Source organism: Hyposmocoma kahamanoa, unplaced genomic scaffold (assembly GCF_003589595.1).
Source record: "Hyposmocoma kahamanoa isolate Upper Pololo Valley unplaced genomic scaffold, ASM358959v1 116, whole genome shotgun sequence".
Classification (NCBI taxonomy): domain Eukaryota; kingdom Metazoa; phylum Arthropoda; class Insecta; order Lepidoptera; family Cosmopterigidae; genus Hyposmocoma; species Hyposmocoma kahamanoa.
This window is the reverse complement of record NW_020653391.1, coordinates 399478-419196: the sequence shown is the minus strand read 5'-3', so window position 1 is coordinate 419196 and position 19719 is coordinate 399478. Positions and strand designations below refer to the sequence as shown.

At 36.0% G+C, this 19719-nt stretch overlaps 1 protein-coding gene across 3 annotated transcripts in view; it reads left to right on the top strand.

Moving 5' to 3' along the window:
* Window positions 1-305: 305 nt before the first annotated feature.
* LOC113239782 (microtubule-actin cross-linking factor 1) overlaps window positions 306-19719 on the top strand; it is a 124885-nt gene continuing 105471 nt past the window's right edge. The window contains exons 1-7 of one of the 3 annotated variants that reach the window (XM_026476910.1): window positions 306-341; window positions 1732-1828; window positions 2894-3014; window positions 4307-4539; window positions 5002-5152; window positions 8010-8093; window positions 9433-9711. In XM_026476910.1, the coding sequence (XP_026332695.1) occupies window positions 1779-1828; window positions 2894-3014; window positions 4307-4539; window positions 5002-5152; window positions 8010-8093; window positions 9433-9711 (918 nt within the window). In that variant the 5' untranslated portion in view covers window positions 306-341; window positions 1732-1778. Of the gene's footprint in view, window positions 342-1726; window positions 1829-2893; window positions 3015-4306; window positions 4540-5001; window positions 5153-8009; window positions 8094-9432; window positions 9712-19719 lie in introns of those variants that run through there. The other 2 variants (XM_026476911.1, XM_026476912.1) reach the window with 2 other exon arrangements.

Genomic DNA, 19719 nt, shown 5'->3' with positions numbered 1-19719 from the left:
TGTTTTGTTTTTCAGAGATGTTCGAAATTTGAATGTAATAATAACATCAAATTCGATGTTATTATGAAGCAATAATAATATTTTCATGGATAAGAAATTTGTTCTAACAAAACAGTTTACCTTTACGCTGGTCATAATTTTGCGGTTTTTGAACACATTGTAGAGAGTTTATGATATGTGTGTAGATAAACTACTATTAATTTTCTTATACCTTAATTAAAAACAAAACTTATTTATGTGCGATTAACATTCTTTCTTAACTTGTCAATAACATTTCTTTCGATTTACTCATTTATTTGTTTTAAACGAAGGTGGCCAGGCAGTAGGTAGTCCTCATAATGGTAAGTACTTGACAGTTCGCGTACTGCATCTATGCTTGGATTGGTCAAGCTAGGTAAATGGATGGGGCTAATTCGCACTTGGATTTTTGGAAATGAAATATTTTGCTTCTTAGACCTATTTTACACTGAGCATATAAAATGGCATTGCACATAGCTTATAGAACTGACGCCCGTTGGGGCAGAAAGGTTCTTGAAAGGAGACCACGAACCGGAAGGCGCCGCGTTCAGTGGGACGGCCCCCTAGTAGATGGACGCACTTCGCGTCCGACCGGCTGGTCTGGCAATCTTTGGAGAAGGCCTATGTTCAACAGTGAACGTCTTCCGGCTGATATGACGATGATGATGTAAAATGATGATTGAAATAAAAAAGGAAGTAAATTAATTTTCTACTCCGCGAACCCGGTGATGGTTAAATCGTGCAGAATAGCTGCGCTGACGTTGAAATGCTTTGCATTTTTCATGCCGTTAATGTCCGCGCCCTCCCTGCGCCTAATAGTATTTTATGCAATCGTTGCATGAAGGTTCTTAATAGGGAGCATAAATAATACTAGAGACGCAATGTCCTACAAATAGTTGTTTAAAATGTGGGACTACTTCGCAAATTTAAAGACTAGCTTTGAAACTGATTGAAATTTCAAAGAAAAATATATTTGCCTCGTTTTTTCTAATGTCAAAATGAAATAGTCAAAAAAATGCTTTTCCAAAAAAAACTAACCTCCCTTTGTACTTTCCCAGGCCTAGATAGAACTGGTTGACGAAATGTTCAGGCGTACTGTAGGCGGTCTAATTTGTCATAGAAATATCAACTGAATGCATCTAGCATAAGATCCATTTTACAAAGAAGCAGTGAAACGGTTTCGAACGGTCCCGAAATGTCCCGAATGAACTGTTTTCTATCCACTCGCACACAAGTAACGTAACGTGTTTGCAGAACGTAATGCCATAGACTACATACATACATAACTTGCAGTGCGAGTCCGTTCGTTTTCTTAAAATGTCCTTTCTTTAGTAACCGTTTCTGAAACCTACATGAAAGTGTTTCTTAAAACGCTTTCGGAAAATTACACTTAGTCCTAACAGTCACAAACACGATCACATATCGATGAGTATAATATTATTGTCCTCGGGAGTTGGTGATTGTTCAATGGCCAGCCAAAGAACTTAACTAAAGTCACTTAAGATCTTTCGCACGCTCTGTCTAAAATGAGGTCTAAATCGCACTTCTACAAACCGCAGATTTGAGGCAAATGGAAATGACTTTGGAACGTATTTCTATTATTGGATTAAACGAAAACAATTACAGCTACTTGGTGGCGAACTATTTAGTTTCTGTTAGTGTCGTGTATATTATACACAGATAATAATATATATACATTTAATTTTCGCATAGGTATTGCCTTGAAGACGCCAGCTTTAAAGAAGAATCTGGACAAAGTGATGGGCAAGTGGAACGACATGCAGTCGAAGAGTCAGCTCTTCGTTGAAAGGTATTATTGTCTTGCTGGTATAATATAATTGAACCTAGACAGGTTCTTTAAGAGCCTATGCATACGACGCATTTTATACGCGCCGACGACGCGCGACATCTGCACGTATACGCGTGCAGATGTCGCGCGTGTACAGACGTGCTTTTTTGTATCACGCATTTTGAGGAAAGATAGATTTAATTTTAGTTTTTTAGTTGTTAATTTGTTTTTTTTTTTAAAGTGAAGCAACTACATGAAATTTTAAGTGTAAACTCCGCTGGAGTATATAAGCTTCTTGCTTGCAACGCGATGTTTGCGCGCGTTTCAATCGATTCACAACAGCTTTTTGATTTTTTTTTTTCGGACGGAAGTGGTGTTATTGCAGCAACCAATAGTATTCCGTCATTTCCACCAATCAACGGGATGGTGTCATAATAACGAAATTCTGTTGGCTACTGAAACTCAACCTTTGTCCGATTCGCTACGCTATTCAAAGGACTATGAGTTGGGACGCTAACATATTTGACGTTTTGTAGTAATATCACAGACAAATTAGTTAAAATGGCATTTTTTAATAATATCAAGTGACGGGACGAACAAGTCGTGTACCTGGTGGTAAGTTACACGCCTGTCCATAACAGTTGCAGTGCCACTCGGATCATTAAATCGCAAATATCTATGCACTGCCTCTGCGCCTGTCACTCTGAGACATAAGTCGACAAGTCCCATGTGCCTGTAATTTAACCAGCACCCTTACACTTACTTAACACCGGAACGCAGCAATGGTTATATTACTGCTTAGTGGCATAAATAGGAAATGCATCGTTATGTATACATATACAAATTTGCATTTCATTTTTATATCATGATCATACTCTCATAATTGACATCGTAATCTACGGTTTTGTATGACATTAGGGTTGTCACATGACAACCTTGCATTGACGCCCCGAGCTGGCCGAAGTTGGATTACTTATCTTGTTATACTATGGTTGAACGGTATTTAATGTTTGCTGAGGTTTTTTAATCTAAATTTAATTAGTACCATTCATATCCGACATAATAGAAATGTTAATTTATTTGCAGGTTGAAATACGTAGAAATTGTGGTAAACAGTATGGAGGAGAACAACCAGACCATCTCCGAATTCGAGATCAAGCTGGCTCAGTTCAACGAATTGCCCAATGATGTTGAACTGCTTAAAGATGTAAGTTTGTAGTATTTTTTATTTTACTCATGATATTATTGCATTATGAATATTATAAGAACGGATTACACACTGTATGTTGTATTTGTAATTTGTCACCATCGAGTATATAACCAGAAATAAAGACGTCATTTAATTTGTTTGAAAACCATTCTGCCAAATCCTTACTGTGACAGATGCACTCCGATTGGCCAGCTCGAATTCGAAACAATTGACGGGTGTCGTCAATTGTTTCACTTCAAATCGACCAGTTTAACTTCAGCTTTGCTATAATGGACGAAAATTGCAAAGTTACATATCAACTGTGAACTTTACAGTTGATTTTGACTACTTTACAGGTGAAGAAAAAAATTGTTTGCGTCATTTATATAGCACCTGGTTTATTAAATAAAAATACGTAGTGTATACGTACGTACTACTAATGCTATAAAAATTATTTTTCTTCATCCTGTAAATTTGTCGAAACTGAGATAGTACCAGTTACCAGTTCACAGTCGATATTTAATATTCAATTAATACCCATGAAATGTGATTCCGTTTGTTTTGTAATTAGATGTTTTGCTGCACACCACCGAATGAAACAGCCCCCATTGTTAGAGATATTATCTTTATTACAATAAATACAGAATATTTTTTGAATATACGGAGACGTACACACAGGTCAGTTGTTGGCGCTGTATTGTTTCAGTTTTCTAATTTATAACAAAGCGCAAACAAGAATTGATATTTAAAAGTGATATAAAGCCCGACTACCTGATGAGTTGCCAAGAATTGATAGCCCTTATTTCGTCTCTATTTCTGGTTATGTACTCGATGTTTGTCACACTTGCTAAAGTATTGATCACGATACTTTCATATCCGAACTCCTGGTAATAGATTTCCTTTTCCCCACTTCCGTAATAAGCTTATTATGTTTTATATCACGAAGATGTATACAGTATGTATTCGCCTGATTTATCAACAGACTTAAAAAAAGAGGAGGTTCTCATTACGGTTGTTTTTTTTTTGTATAATGTATGTTACACGATTATTCTGGAATTTGTGAACCGGTTTTGATGATTCTTTTTTTGTTTGAAAGAGGGTATTTCAGTACTAGTCTCATTTAAATTTGAGAAAATATAGCACCTCTAAGGGTAGCATACCAGGGGATGAACCCGGTTTCGCGCACTTTCCGGTAAACGATAAACCTATAAACTATACTTAACTTGGATTATAAGATTTTGCAACAGACCTACGTTGCCTTACATGTGCCGGTTGTAATATAATAAATATATTTTGTGTTCCTACTTTAGATGCACGAAGACCTCCTGCGCATGCAAGTGGCAGTGAGCAAACAGCAAATCCAAGTCGATCAGATGAACGATGATGCCGAAAACTGCCGAAGATTAGTTGAATCTTCCCGAGCGGCGTTACCTCACTCCTCGCTGCCGCGCTCAGGCAAACATATAGACTTGGAAAGGCTTGATAAGGAAGTCACTCAGCTGAACAACCGGTGGAATAATGTATGCAGTCAGTTGGCTGATAGGTGAGTACAGATGAAGGTATTTTTGTTTAGCCAGGTTATTTCTGTAACGTGGTGATTATTTCGAGGTTAACAAGGGTATTGTAGGAATGTTATAGAGAAAAAAAAACAGTATTCTTAACCGACTTCAAAAAGGAGGAAGTTCTCAATTCGACTGTAAGTTTTTTGTATGTATGTTACGCGATATTTCGGGCATTTGTGAACCGATTTTGATGATTCTTCTGTTGTTGGAAAGAGAATACCTCAGAAGTAGTTCCGTTTAAATTTGAAGAAAATATTCCGCCTCTAAGGGTGGTAAACTAGGGGATGAATGCCTTTTGAGGTCGGTTTTTTTTAACACTGTGTACCCAGATTATTTCCTAGTAATTACAATTCAATAGTAGGTTAGTCGTTTCAGAACGTTGCTTAGTTGTATATTTCTTCAAGAAGAGCGGGTTTTACTTATTTGCACCACTATACCCACAGACTCCGCAGCTGCGAAGCGGCGTACCAACTCCTGCGCAACTACAACGCAGGGCTCGAGAAGGAGGCCGAATGGATCGATGATACTTTTGGCAAGCTGCAGGCACAGCCGCCCCTTGAAATTCGACCAAAAGAACAATTCGAACCTACAAGGGTAAGCTATCGGTGACTGGAGTTTGACTAGTTAGTGGAGAACATTCGTGTGCCAGATACAATCAATAGGAATTTATCAGTACCACGCATGGAAATAATTCTTCAGTAAATTTTTACCTGCGCTGCGATCAGGAGTATCTTGATTTTTGGTTACTACAAACGTCATTACTTTAACTTGATGACGTTATGATTATCACTAATAACAGGTTTCTTATCACGGTGTGAGCTCACCCAACCAGTTTCAACCAGTCACATGTAGGGTTAAACGTTTACGAGATATCGGAACAATTAAAAAACTCATACCGTGATAAGAAACCTGTTATTAGTGATATATATCATTTTAGTGAATGACCACAAAAGTCTTAAAATCTATATTGATGACGTTATGATTGTGTCTGGTCTGCATTGACAACTTATTATAAAATATAATGTGATTTACTTTATTTCACTTTACTTGTAGTAGGTTTTAGGCGTTGTTGTCATTTTGTTTTGAGTCCTATCGTTCCCAGGGAAGACTGGTTTTAGAGCGTCGTTTAGGTAATGTCATCAACGAAGGACCGACTAATTTTGAATTTGAGTTTATTGCATGACTTTATTAATTATAAATATAAAACATTTGACTATTTCACAAAGAGATCGGTTGTGGTTGCAAAACCTAACGTATTTACACCCACCGGCATACTTAGCGGGACAAAAAAGTAAGTATATAAAATGGTCACATTTATATTTTAATAAATAATAATTAGATATAAAGTAGCAATTAAATTAACATAGACTTGAGACGTTTTTGAAAATAATCGAAATTAAACAAAATACTTTTTCTTTATATTTTGACAAATTAATTGAATCAAATAGTAATAAATAAAAAAATCATCGTAATTTCGAAATTACAAGAATACAAAATTAATTTCAGACCACTCGACAAACCTGTTTAATTTTTTTTTTATTTCACTCAAAGTTTTCAAACACACCGCAGTATTTTGGTGATCTTACTAGTGTTCCGCTAAATATGCCAGTATGTGTAATTTACATATTATTAAGCACGTAATAGCGTCGATTCGATTAAAAAAGTTCAATGCATTCGTTATCGGCAAGAATCATCTAGTATATAACCAGAAATAGAGACGAAATACCATTTAATTTGCTTGAAAACTATTCTGCCCAATGATTACTGTGACAACTGCGCTCCGATTGACCACCCCGAATTCGAAACAATTGAAGAGTGTCGTTGATTGTTTCACTTCAAATCGACCAATTTAACTTGAGCTTTGCTTGGTTTTTCGTGCTTTAATGGACGAAAATTGAAAAAATACATAATTTAATATTTAATTACCGATGAAAAGCGATTCCTTTTGTTTTGTAATTAGATGTTTTGCTGTTTTTCCCACACCACCGAATGGAACAGCACCCCATCGTTAAAGATATTGTCTTTATTACAATAAATACAGAATATTTTTGGAATATACGGAGACGTACACACAGGTCAGTTGTTGGCGCTGTACTATTTCAGCTTTGTAATTTGTGATTTCAGCGCAAACGAGAGTGGATATTTAAAAGTGATATAAGGCCCATTTGCCTGATGAGTTGCCAGTGATTGATGGCCCTTATTTCGCCTCTATTTCTGGTTATATACTCGATGAGAGAAGTACTTCCACCTTACCTGTTTGTAAGCATTACTTTGTTCCGGTTTTGACGGAAGAGAATGCTGGAAAAATAACAGGCAATCATTAATATGGATAAGTCTCATTGTCAACTTATGTCTCTGGGTCACGGTCGCTGTGGCAGTGCCCCTCAGATCTTTGTGTTTTAAAGCTCTGAGTGGCACTGCAACTGTTATGGACAGGCGTAAAGCTTACCACCAGGCGCACGACTTGCTAGTCCCGTCAGTTGGTAGTAAAAAAAAATGCCATTTTTAGCGTTTTCTTTCTGATAACGACGTATTGCATCCATCCGAATCGACGCCAAATTTGAACTAATTTGTCTGTGATATTACTAAAAAAGGTCAAATACGTTAGTGTTGCAATTCATAGTTTCAGTAGCCAATAGATTTTCGTTATTATGACACCACCTCGCTGATTGGTCGAAATGACGGAGTATTATTGGTTGCTGCAATAACACCTCTTCCGTCCGGTTTTAGTATTTTATGGGCCATATCACAGATTAAGTTGTTCTGTAAGGCATGCATAATTTGCATGAAATTTTAAAATGAAAAAATTCAACGTTTCATTGTTAATTATAATGCTAATTAAACTCATAAGGTTATAATAAACTATGTAGGAAGTAGATGTAAAATTAATTATTAAAAGAATATTGCATGCAATAATTAAACTCACTTATCTTTTATACATTTGTTGAAAAACGTTAACTGGAATGAATTAAATATTATGTAAAGAAGTAGAGTTTCTTATTAAGATGAAAATTACGAATTAACATAGGGAATGTGCATGAAATTTAATTTCAATGAAAATCGACTAAAATCTCATGTTGGATTGTCTCAATATAATTATAATTAAAAAAAAACCTTAAAAAGTTTGTGGCATTTCCCGAGTTTTGATGTAATCGATTAACGGGAAGTGGGTGAAATCCAATAAATCGGATTCATCCCCTAATTTACCACCCTTAGAGGTGGAATATTTTCTTCAAATTTGAATGCGACCACTACTGGGGTAAGTGTCGGAGTTATCGCGTAACATACACAAAAAAATATATAAATTTTTGAAGCCGGTTGAAAATAAATGATAAATAGGAAAAGTTGTAAATTTAATGACTTTTTGGTCGATGTTTCTATTAAATGTGCACCAAATTGAAAACTAATATAATTTTTCTAACACGTCGGGTGTCTTGTGGACAATTTGCAGAACCTACTTACCAGCGTCGTGGAACGAACCCCCAAGATAGAAAAGGTTAACGTTGACGGTGGCAGGTTCATACGGGAAGCGAAGGTAACTATCTGAAAAAGGAATTTATTGTCTGTGGAATTTTATTGGCTGTTTGTATAGTGGCTGAAACGCTAACCGCGAAAAGCCAATTAAAAAGAAAATGTTTTCTTTTAACGTAACATCATTGTCGTTTTATGATAAAACGTAAGTAATGTGTTCGTTTTTTGTTTCGAAAGTACTTTGTAATTTAATATTATTACTAATTTGGATTATTACTCCAAAAAAAACCAGCCAATGCAATTTCATAAACTAAAGTTCAAAATTCGTTAGGATATCATTTGAGAGGCTATGAAAGGTTGTCTGAAAGAGAAGTCTGGTCCAGCGATTCGTCCTGTCCTTTTCTCGCTTGTCGTTTTGTCTTATGTGTGTCCTTGTTTTGTTGGGTCTTTCAAAAAAATTTCGTGTAGCAGTTTTTCTTTCACTGTGTTTTGTCTTTTTTCTTCTATTCATATGCATGCGTTTGCCGCTTTCTGCAATATAATAACTATTTAATGCTTAGCGTTGACTTAGAATAACAATTCAGCCTGTTTAACTGTGTGTGGGTTTTGTTACTAAAATTAACAACAATATTCTTTTGACTGAGATGTTTGCAAGTGTATTTTTTTATATAGACGCTATTTCTATTGTGACTAAGCTGTTTTTTCTGTGTAAAAAAAATATGCTACTGCTATTACAGACATTAAAATTAAATTTAGTTTTTTTTATTTATACTATTAGTGTAATGAAGTATTGAAAGCTGAGGTTAGCTAAATTCAAAATAGAAAAGAAATACTTTGCATGGTACGTAACTATGATTGTAGGAAGAAATCTTAGTAAATATTTTTAAAATGTAGGGAGGTATATTTTTGTATTGTAAAAAATTTTGCAGTTAAAAGTTTTGGGAGCACTGCACGAAAAATGGGAATTTCATAATCTGTCCGCATTTGGTGTTGCACGCTTAGAAAAACCTGTAATATGTACAGGCCTTTTCCAGCATGATTCTCTATCCTGGGATACCTTCAAGCTGGACGTTAGTAATGCCAATGTTGAAGTGAAAATTCGCCTAAACTTTGGGAGAAAAATTTGTACGTTGATGTGTGATTGGCGATTTTGATTGGTCGAAATGGGCTTCAACATTGAAATAAAATAAAAAGAAGTGTGAATGATTTTATTTGAGAGGTTTGTAAACTTTAATAAGAATGCATTAATTAAAATTGAGCAGGTTGTTTTTATATAATATTTTAAGACAACTTTATCCATTTAAACTTGAAAATAATTTTCAAAATCAGAACATAGTTTTAACAATCTGCTCATAAAAACCTAACCTAAAAAACTAACCATGCTTCGATCCTAACCTATATAGATAAACTCATCCCGATGCCAACGTTACGCTGAAATTCTCTGCGAAGAAATTCATCCATCCCTCGATATGAAACATTTAAAACGTCAAGCGGAGATCGAAATGGCGGAGAAATTGAGAAAACGAGGTCTCAATGTGGACCCGGAGAGAATGCCAACGGGAGCTGAAGCGGTGGCCAGGGAACTCGACGAATTGAATGCAAATCATCAAAAACTATTGGACATGTTATACGAAAGATTGAGGAGGATTGCGGCCGCTAATCCCGGAGATATTGTTACTTTGGTAAGTGATTTTTTGGTTTAAAAAAAAATCCTTTGTCTATTATACGGATTTTGCGAATAAGTACCGTTAAGACAAAATTCGCACGGTAGACAAACGAGATCCGTCGAATGTATTGATGGCACCGGTCAATTGCTCTTTTTCCCCTTTTGAAACTTTAAAAAATTTACATACTCGTTTTATTGAAGATTTGATTAAACTGTAACGAACACGACTCAATTATATTTGAAAAAAAAAAGAACTGCTTTGAATTCGTGTATTTAGCTTCTTTTTTTAAAATATACAAACCAGCCATTTAGTTAGATGGTCCATTAGATTCTTTGATTGTTGCCACCATCACGGCACCATGGCAGCATTGTAAAGAAGAATAAAAAAGAGTTGTAACAGTACAGTATACACAATAAGGGACGTTAAGATTTTGAAATAGTATTTTATGCAATCGTTGCATAATAAGGGTTCTTAAAGTCGATTGTCGTGTTTAGGCCACGAGACTTTGCCGAGTGGCCTAAGTAATAGGTGCGAGATTTTAAGACCTAATGTAATGATTGCATACAATACTTTTTGTACGAGTAAATAAAATTATGAAACGGAATCAATATTTAATGTATATTTTGTTAACAATCCTTGACAACAAACGCAATTAAAAAAAAAAAATCACCCATTTGTTAGGGTAGGCAAAGATTCTACCATACAGACTCTTCGTATATTTAGACGAAAGCTAAACAAATGCTACAAAACAAAAAGCCAAAGAAATAGAATAGAACTGGCCAAGTGCTTCATTTATGTATATACCACTATCTAACCACGTAAACAAGCAGTTTTGTAAATACCACAGTGACAGTCACAAAAGCGATTTGAGGGGCTATTCTCTTGTAAATACATACTTGATGCTCAATTAAACAGAATCTAATACGTTCAAACCAGAAACAGAACCTTCTTGAACATTTGTTACATATAATTAATTATCAAATGCGCAAACATTACCTACCCCTTTTAACTTCGCCTTAGTATAGGGTATACGTTTGAAAACATCAAATTGAGTAGTAATAAATCGAGTATTAAAAACAAAGTACGATTTTAAATTAATATTCATTGATGATTAATCATTCATTTAGTATGTTGACCTGTGCCGTCAATGAAATTAATGGTTATTGACAGCTATGAAAAAGTTCGTGGTAACAAATAACTATAATAAAAATAACAGAGTATTTATTACTTTTACAATTAGTTTTTTTTTTTTAAATAGTGTCATTATAAAATGTACCATGATCTTTTACATATGTTATATGATTTATGTGCAATGCTAAATATATTTAGGCTAATAGATATTGCCCTATTTTTGGGAGGAAAATTTTACGTTGGCAACTTTACTAATTTGATTTTTTTCATATGTATGCATTGCGTATGTATTGGATATTACATGCGAGCAAATGAGCTAAAATATTTCTGTACCCTGTTTTTGGGAAGAACATTTTACGTTGGCAACTTTACTAATTTGGTTTTTTTTAATATGGCGGCGGATGAATCGGATATTGCATGCGAGTAAATGTTTATTGAGCTAAATTATTTCTGTGTTATACGATCTTTTCACTGCATAGACCGATTAACTGATGAAGATTACAGAGACTCATCGAATGCCAGGTGACTCAAAAAGGTGTGGTAGAATTTTATTAGAGAAACCTGTGTTGAACAAGGGTAAAGCCTTTGCTTTACCCTTAGGACTCTTTAGTCCTCATGTCTGTTAATTAACTTAAATCCACTGGTCGTTGTATTCCCTTTAAGAATATATATTTTTTTATTTGTTATAAAGCAAAACAAAACCTTATAACTAATTACAATCTAGCCATTTTATAAGACTGATAAGCAATTTTAATTTAACATAATTTCCTAAAATAAAAATAACTTACGTAAAAAAATTGTCCACCGACAAAATATCTTTTAGTATTAGTTACGGGGAAGACACTTTGTTTGTGTGCTCATAATCTAGTTAGCACTGGCACTAATATTTTTTTATTCATTATAATTAACTACACGAACTAAAAAGGTTTAGTTCTTTGTAGTCTACGCACTAGATTTGCATTGTCTAATAGGTGTATAGCCTGTTCACATGATGATGAAGTCAAATCACTTTGTTTACAGGCTCTATATTCAAATGACGGTGCATTAAGATTATATTGCAATTATGATAACATTTGTTAGTCTGCTAAAATCTAGTTGCAATGACAGTTGAATCTGAATAGACTGTCAGTGGAAAGGCAGGATGGCATTCATTCATTCAATCAATCGCAAATGATCGATGTTACCTTACCAAATATAACTCTTTAGTGACAGTAGAGCTCCTTGTGAGAGAGTTCTTCCAGGGAGTACTGCCACCTTATCTATTTCTGCCACCAGGCAGTATTGTGAGCATTACTACGTTCCGGTGTTGGAAGGGTAAGGGTGCTGATGACAGGCACATGGAACTTGTCAACTTATGTCTCAGGGTGACGTGCGCAGTGGCAGTGACTCTAAGATCTTTGCGATTTAAAGCTCTGAGTGACACTACCATTGTAATTAATGGACAGGCGTGTCGCTTACCATCAGGCGCACGACTTGTTCGTCCCGTCACTTGGTATTAAAAAAACTGGAAGTTACTATCCCTATCTTAATTTTTATCTCGTTTAATCTTCAATTTAGTTTACGTCATCGATGTGCCAACGCACGGAAGAATGGTCTGTGTGCCAACGAATTGCAACGGCAGTTGGATAGTAGCTCGATGGGTAGCCACTAACCAACATAAGTTTTGGCAGAATACCAAACGTCCTGCCATTAGCACTTTACCGACACACATCTGGGATGATTTAAACCATAGGTTCCCAAACATTTTGACCTAAGAATGTGATGACCTCAAAAAGGCGTGATAAAAAATTCAACGCACACCACCACAAAAAATAATTGAAATCACGTATTAACTTAACACACAAACTCACAAGGAAAAAAAATATATATCGCACCCCTCAAGGAAGATATCTGGCATAAGTGAAGTTACGTCAAACACTTATTGCTTCATTAGATACAGAAAAATATAACCCACGTCCCCTCCAATTCTTGTAACTCTTCTGCAATATTAGTCGATAGAATTACAAGAATGTGAAGGATATGTGTTATATTTTTATAATGGAGCAATAAACATTTTTGACGTGACTCCACTTATGCTATTCTTCCATGAGGGGTGCGATATGTAGTGTAGTTTATATAGATAATTCAGGTTTTTTTTTTCAAATGTGGTAGCACCCCCAGGTAGGACTGCATCCAGTGCTTCTGAGGCTCCTACCTAGGACTCATCAGCGTCCACTGGGGGGCAGTAGGAAGTACTTTGGGAAACTACGAATTAGATCAATCCGGTCAACAAGTGACTTAATCAGGTCACTTCTCTCTCTTCTCTATTTACGTATACGCATAAATAAGTAACATCTTCGACTTTGTAAATTTGTTATTTAAACAACCGTATTTCGCGTGCTGTTTACCTAAACTCATATCTTGATGATGTCATCATGTTGTGTCACGACTCACGACCGGACCTTGAAAGAAGTCGTTACGACGGTTACAAGTTCCATATTGGCTTGAAATCGAAATTACCTATTCCTATGTTATTCAAATATATATTTATGTAATATATATGAAAGCCTTGGTAGCTTAATGATTTGACCTACCGCCTCTTCAACAAGGGTTCGAAACCGGGATCGCACATCTGAGTTTTTCGGAATTAATGTGCGAAATTAATTAATAAAATATTCAAACAGAAAAATCTAAAAATGGCACCGAAAGTACCTTCAAAAAACCTGTGAAAACAGTGGAGAAACCAATTGAAAAAATAATAGCGAACAAACCCAAGGACAAGAAGAAGAAAAAAACTATCACAACTTTTCGGTTTACATATACAAAATATTAAAACAGACATCGGAAAACAACATAAGTATATCAATATCTTCGATGACGATTATGGATAATTTCGTTTATGATATGACGGAGAAGATTGCCAATGAAGCGGGGAGGTTGGCCGCCTTCTCCAAGAAACACACTGTGATCAGCCGAGAAATACAAACAGCAAAAAAATTACTTGTACCGGGAGAATTAGCCAAACACGCGAACATAGAAACTTTGAAAGACATTACTTGTACCATAACAGCAGAGACAAACAACAAATACTAAATGATGATAGATGAAATACAAAACTTAAAAAAATAATTGTAAATAAAAAGGTTGATTATCATAATATTAATAGCTCTTTTCAGGGCTCATAAATAATAATAATAATAATTTGAAATTTACCATGAGCTTTTCGGTCCTGCCTGCACCTGCACGTCGCAGAAGGTTCACAACCCGCGGAAAGCGTCTGAAGTCCCCAACTCGTGGTGGAATAACCCAGCAGTGGGATGTATAAATGGATTGATGATGATGTTATTGTAATGATATTTTCTGTCGCCAAGCAGTAATGTCAGCATTACTGTGTTCCGGTTTTGAAGGGTAACGGAGCTTGTAGAATGATAGGGACATGGGACTTGTCCACTTATGTCTCAGGGTGACGGGCGCAGTGGCAGTGCCCCTCAGATCTTTGCGATTTAAAGCTCTGAGTGGCACTGCAACTGTTATGGACAGACGTGTAGCATACCATCAGGCGCACGACTGGTTCGTCCCGTCTCTTGATTTTATAAAAAAAACATAAATACATAACGCACCCCCTCATAGGGAAACCCTATATCGCGGGTGTCATGGACACATACATAGGTAGCCAACCACAAATTATACACAAACTTACGAGAGAAATAAATGTAGGCCATTTAAATATTTCTCCCGGCGCAGGAATCGAACTCGGGTTATCTGCGTGGCAGTCCAGCATAGTAACTGTTCGGCCACGGAGGCAGTTATAGATTCATGGAACATTTCTACTGGATACTATTTTCAATTTTATTATAAGAAAAACTTTTTAATCACTACACACACGCACACTCTCTCTTCTCGATTGCAATTAATTCGTAACGGGCAAACACTTTCTTAGTTTTCTTTGTCACGCTCTGCTTGCCTGTACTATGTAATTACTCGTGCATAGCATTGAGAAAATTATGATTTTAAGAATCGGTGAAACTTTAACATTTAATGAACTCAAAAATGAGAATGGCAAATACAGGAAGTGCAAAAAGTGACTTCGTGTGTTATAAAGTGACGAAAAATGAATCATATCTATACAAAGGGGTAAAGCTGTCATGCCCAACATGGCATGGTAGCATAGCTGTCAGCTGCTTGGTCTCCAGTTGCTCTATTTTCAAAGTCAAATAATCATTTATTACATAAGTAAAATTTTTACACTTGACAGCGTCATTTTTTAAGCTACGGAAGAACGAGCAAGACTGCTCTTTTCAAATAAACTTAAATGCTATGGAATACACTTTAAATCATACTTGTGTGGAATCTAGACACTTGTTATCTTTCCATACTTCTTTATCTAAACCATACTCTTCAATTTTGTAATATGACTTTTCAATTAAAACATTTTTAATGTAGGTAAGTTTAAAATTTTTAAATTTATTAATTTTTAGATAGAATTGTGCTGACGATATACCAAATAAATAAAAAGCTGCTGAACGCCGCACATTCATGACAGTTGCAGTGCCACCCAGAGCTTTAAATGGCAAAGGTTTACACACATGTTGACAAGTCTCATATGCCTGTAATTTCGCCAGCACCCTTCAAAACCTGAATGCAATGTTAACAATATTGCGTGACCAACTTTTTCACAAGAAGTTCTACTGCTGAAATTGCAGTTCCAATTCTAAGAACTCTTTTTAGACTAAAAAAATATATAAACACCAAAACAGCTTGTCCTCAATTGGAATCTAATGTATCTAATTAAAATATCGCCCACTCACGGCGCATAAGCCGCCGTCGTGGGCGATAAGAACCGCCATACAAGGAGTTGATTAGTTTGTTTATTTTATAGCTGTGACTTCGTACACTGCACTTAAGGCCCCTTTCAAGGAGTAACATTTAGAATGTATTGGAAACTTAGTCACAATAACTGTCTAACGTCCTTGTTATCAACCCATATCTTCGGGGACAGTGTAAAACTGCGTATCATTGGTAAAAGACGCGTATCTTTTTACATAGTAAGCATTTATTTATGTTGGCTACGGACTGCTATCAAAAACTATTGTCTTCATTATATGAACTTTTTTGAATATTTACTCGAATTCCACTTATCGATCGATCGACTCGAAATTTCAAATACTATGGAAATCCCATGACATTACAGTAAACTGGTAACATTGACATCACGACTGCCGACTACTCAACTCCATAACTTACAGTACAGTAGAACTGTTGTGTTTTGGGTTCATTAAATTAGTATAGATGTGCTATTAAAAGAGACTCATCAGGGAGGTGATGGTGAATAGTCGATTCTATTCTTTTCCGCATGTAGATGTTGCCCGACTTGATTATGAACTTCTTTTAGTTCTGTTTGTGTTAATCGTAATTGAACTCGCGTTTTATTCGTCTCACCAAACTTAAAAATCGCGAATATTTGGTGCAAAAACAAAAAAGCGTGCAAAACCGCCCACGTGGAACAAAGGCATTGACTTGGAGTTTCGAGACACATTTACATGCACGGGGATATTTATCTCTTCTTCAACCGACTTCAAAAAGGAGAAGGTTTTCAATGCGACTGTATTGTTTCTGTATTGTGTGAGGATTCTCTTTTTGTTGAAAAGGGGGTGTCTCAGTCCATTTAGTAATGAACGCAGAACACAGAACGTAGAACGTTCGAACGTAGAATGTTCACATTACTGCGTCCCGGTTTCGAAAGCTAAAGGTGCTGATGAAATAACTGGTACATGGGACTTGTTGACTTGCCCTGTGACAGTGCTCCTCAGATCTTCGTTATTTGAAGCTCTTAGTGGCACTGCAATTGTTAAGGACTGTCGTGTCGCTTACCACCAGGCGCACGATTTGTTCGTCCCGTCACTTAGTATTATTAAAAAAAAATTGAAATAGATATTTTCCTTTAACCATCTTTAAGATTGTGAAGTTAGGGAATGAATTCAGATTATTGAATTTCACCCATTCTATCAATCAATTTTAATAAAACTTGCTACATGGATATAATTCAAATGGAAATAAAATGTTATTATGACCTAGAGCTGATCTGATGATGGACATGGCAGACATGAGAAGAACTCCTCAACAATATACCTCGTGTTTGGACTCATATTATTCGTTTTGACGAGGACTTCCATTAAAAGGCTGTAAACCCTGATGAGCCGTGACCAGGTTCACGGCAATAAAATAGGATACTTCGGTCCGCAAAAAAATTATTCGTAATTTAATCGAAAGGGGAAAAAAGGCCCGAGAGGGGCGAGCTATACAGCATTACAGATTGGTACTAAAACTGGTAAAAGAATCGAAAACGACTCATCCGAAGAACAGAGTCCTACGTGATTATACAGGGAAAAGGGGATAAATACATAATATCATAATTCAAACCAAGCCCTAGCTATAGGTGTTTATCAGAATTTTTATATGTTATTTCGTTTTGGAAATATAAAGTCGAACAACAATCGATTTGATATCCAAAGCGAAGAACAACGAACAAAATATAGTGTCCTGAGAATAAGCAGTCCTGCACATAGGACTTTGTTTTATGGAAGAGTCGAAAATTAGACGCAATTAAAAATTACAGCGGTACTGTTCGCTGCCCGCAATCGAGCAGACAGTAGCGACGGAAACAAAATCAGAATGGCGAGGCAAAGCAATTAAAGAACGATTTAAAATTTAAAAATAAGTAGCCAGGAACCCGAGAAAAGGCGATGAAAAGGCGGGATGACAATGTAAGAAGGTCACGTCGTCACATCCAAATTATTCAGTTATCGTTGAGGAGACCACCAGTAACGAACACACCGAATGCTACGACTTTTGAGCTCGGTTTTTTCTGCAGTAAAAACAATTGAGTCACAAACGTAATAGAACTTACTAGACAATTACATATGTCGATGGTTTTCTAGATAATGACCTATTTTAAAAACATTTAATTGATCTGGAAGATGATTTAAAAGAAATTGAGTCGTGTCTCGCGTGCAATAATACTTACCAAACGTATGTCGGCCCCATGTTGTAACATGATTATTTTAACCGATGGAAATCTCGGTATCTTATTCACAGTAAAATTCAGCATACGAGTGTGCAAAACGACAAAAAATATACTATTTTGGTTTGTATCAATATTTTAGAAAAGCAATTTGAAATTATACATACGGGATTGTGGTATTTAAATACTTAGTTGCAAACCATACTTACTTTAGTAACTTGTCATTAAGTTAAATATGTAGGTATAATGTCAAGAACGATAACTTATTTACGTATTCATTAAGTACCTAAGTATAAAAGCTGATTCGTGGCCTAGTATGTAATGCCTAAAAATAGAGCAATGTTTACCTCCAACGTGACACATTACAAGTACATAAAAGGTCGGTTGATAAGTAATGCATTTTAAATAAGTACAAAATATTTTTGTTATATATTTTTTATATTTATAGCTAACAATATGTTCACTTAATACATACCTTACACAAGTGGACTACAGGATTCACCTACGGACGGACTATTGCAACCTGCATTTGCAAGGCAATATGCGTTACACAGGTACGCTCCATCGTCTACCTTATCGCTACTTACCATCAGGTGTGATGGAGGTTAAATGCGCACTTATTTTATCTATGATAACCTCAGTACAGAGTACTAAAAAAAACCAACCTCAAAAGTACGTGGAATTACGTCTATTTGCTAAGTTTTATTGAAATATACCCTAGTTCGCCAGTATACGGGACTTGACACAGGAGATAATAAAAATCGGTTCTCACTACTCAAAGTAAAAGAGAGAAACGCCTTGAATTGGAGAATAGCAAAACCAACCATTAAAATAATTGCTCCTTAAGTAAAATTTAGTCGCTATTTATTAAAATTAATGTTCATGCGTGATGATGATGAACCTTAGAGGTGGATGAATATTTTCAAAATGAAATAGGACCCTAACCTCTTTCCAACAAAAAACAATCATGAAAATCGATTCACAAATACCAGTTATCGCGTAACATACATACAAAAAAACCATACAGTCGAATTGAGAACCTCCTCTTTTTTAAAGTCGGTTAAAAATACATATATACACAATAGATAATGTGTACAAGTTATGTAGGACATAATACACTGCATAAGCTTAACATGAACGATATAGTTTTTAATTCTTTTTATATATCATGTGACGGGACGAACAAGTCGTGCGCATGGTGGTAAGCTACACGCCTGTCCATAACATTTGCAGTGACACTCAGAGCTTTCAATCGCAAAGATCTGAGGAGCACAGCCACTGCGCCCGTCACCCTGAGACATAAGTTGACAAGTCCCATGTGCCTGTAATTTCACCACCACCCTTGCCCCTCACATTACTGCTTGGCGGCAGAAATAGGTTAGGTCGCAGTAGTTCCCTGGATGAACTCTTTCTCATGGAACTCGACTGCTGCTTCAAATTGGTCCATGTTTTAAAGTGGAGGAGAGAGTAAGAGGTATAGGAACGTTTCGGCGTTGCAATGATAAACTTGTTACTTGAGGAAGTAACTGCCAGCCTTCTCGTCACTAAAGACTTCAAAGAGGCAGACTGAAAGCTTAGCGAGGAATTATCAAGTACCTAGGTATTCCATTGCAGAAGACGCTGTCGCGTGAGCTGTTTTCAACGTATTTGACCTTTTGCGTCCCTCTGTGAAGATGGGACCATAATCTATAGTGTCCCTTTTCACAGGTCATGACCTATGTGGTCACATTATACACATAGGTCGCATCCCACACAAAATTGATATATCTATGATAATAATTATGTCTCGACAACTTTTTGCAACAAAAGTACGTAAGGCTAAAAGCTATATATTTACTAATTAGCCGTCCGCCCACATCGGTCGATTTAATACTCTAACGAGTAAACACACC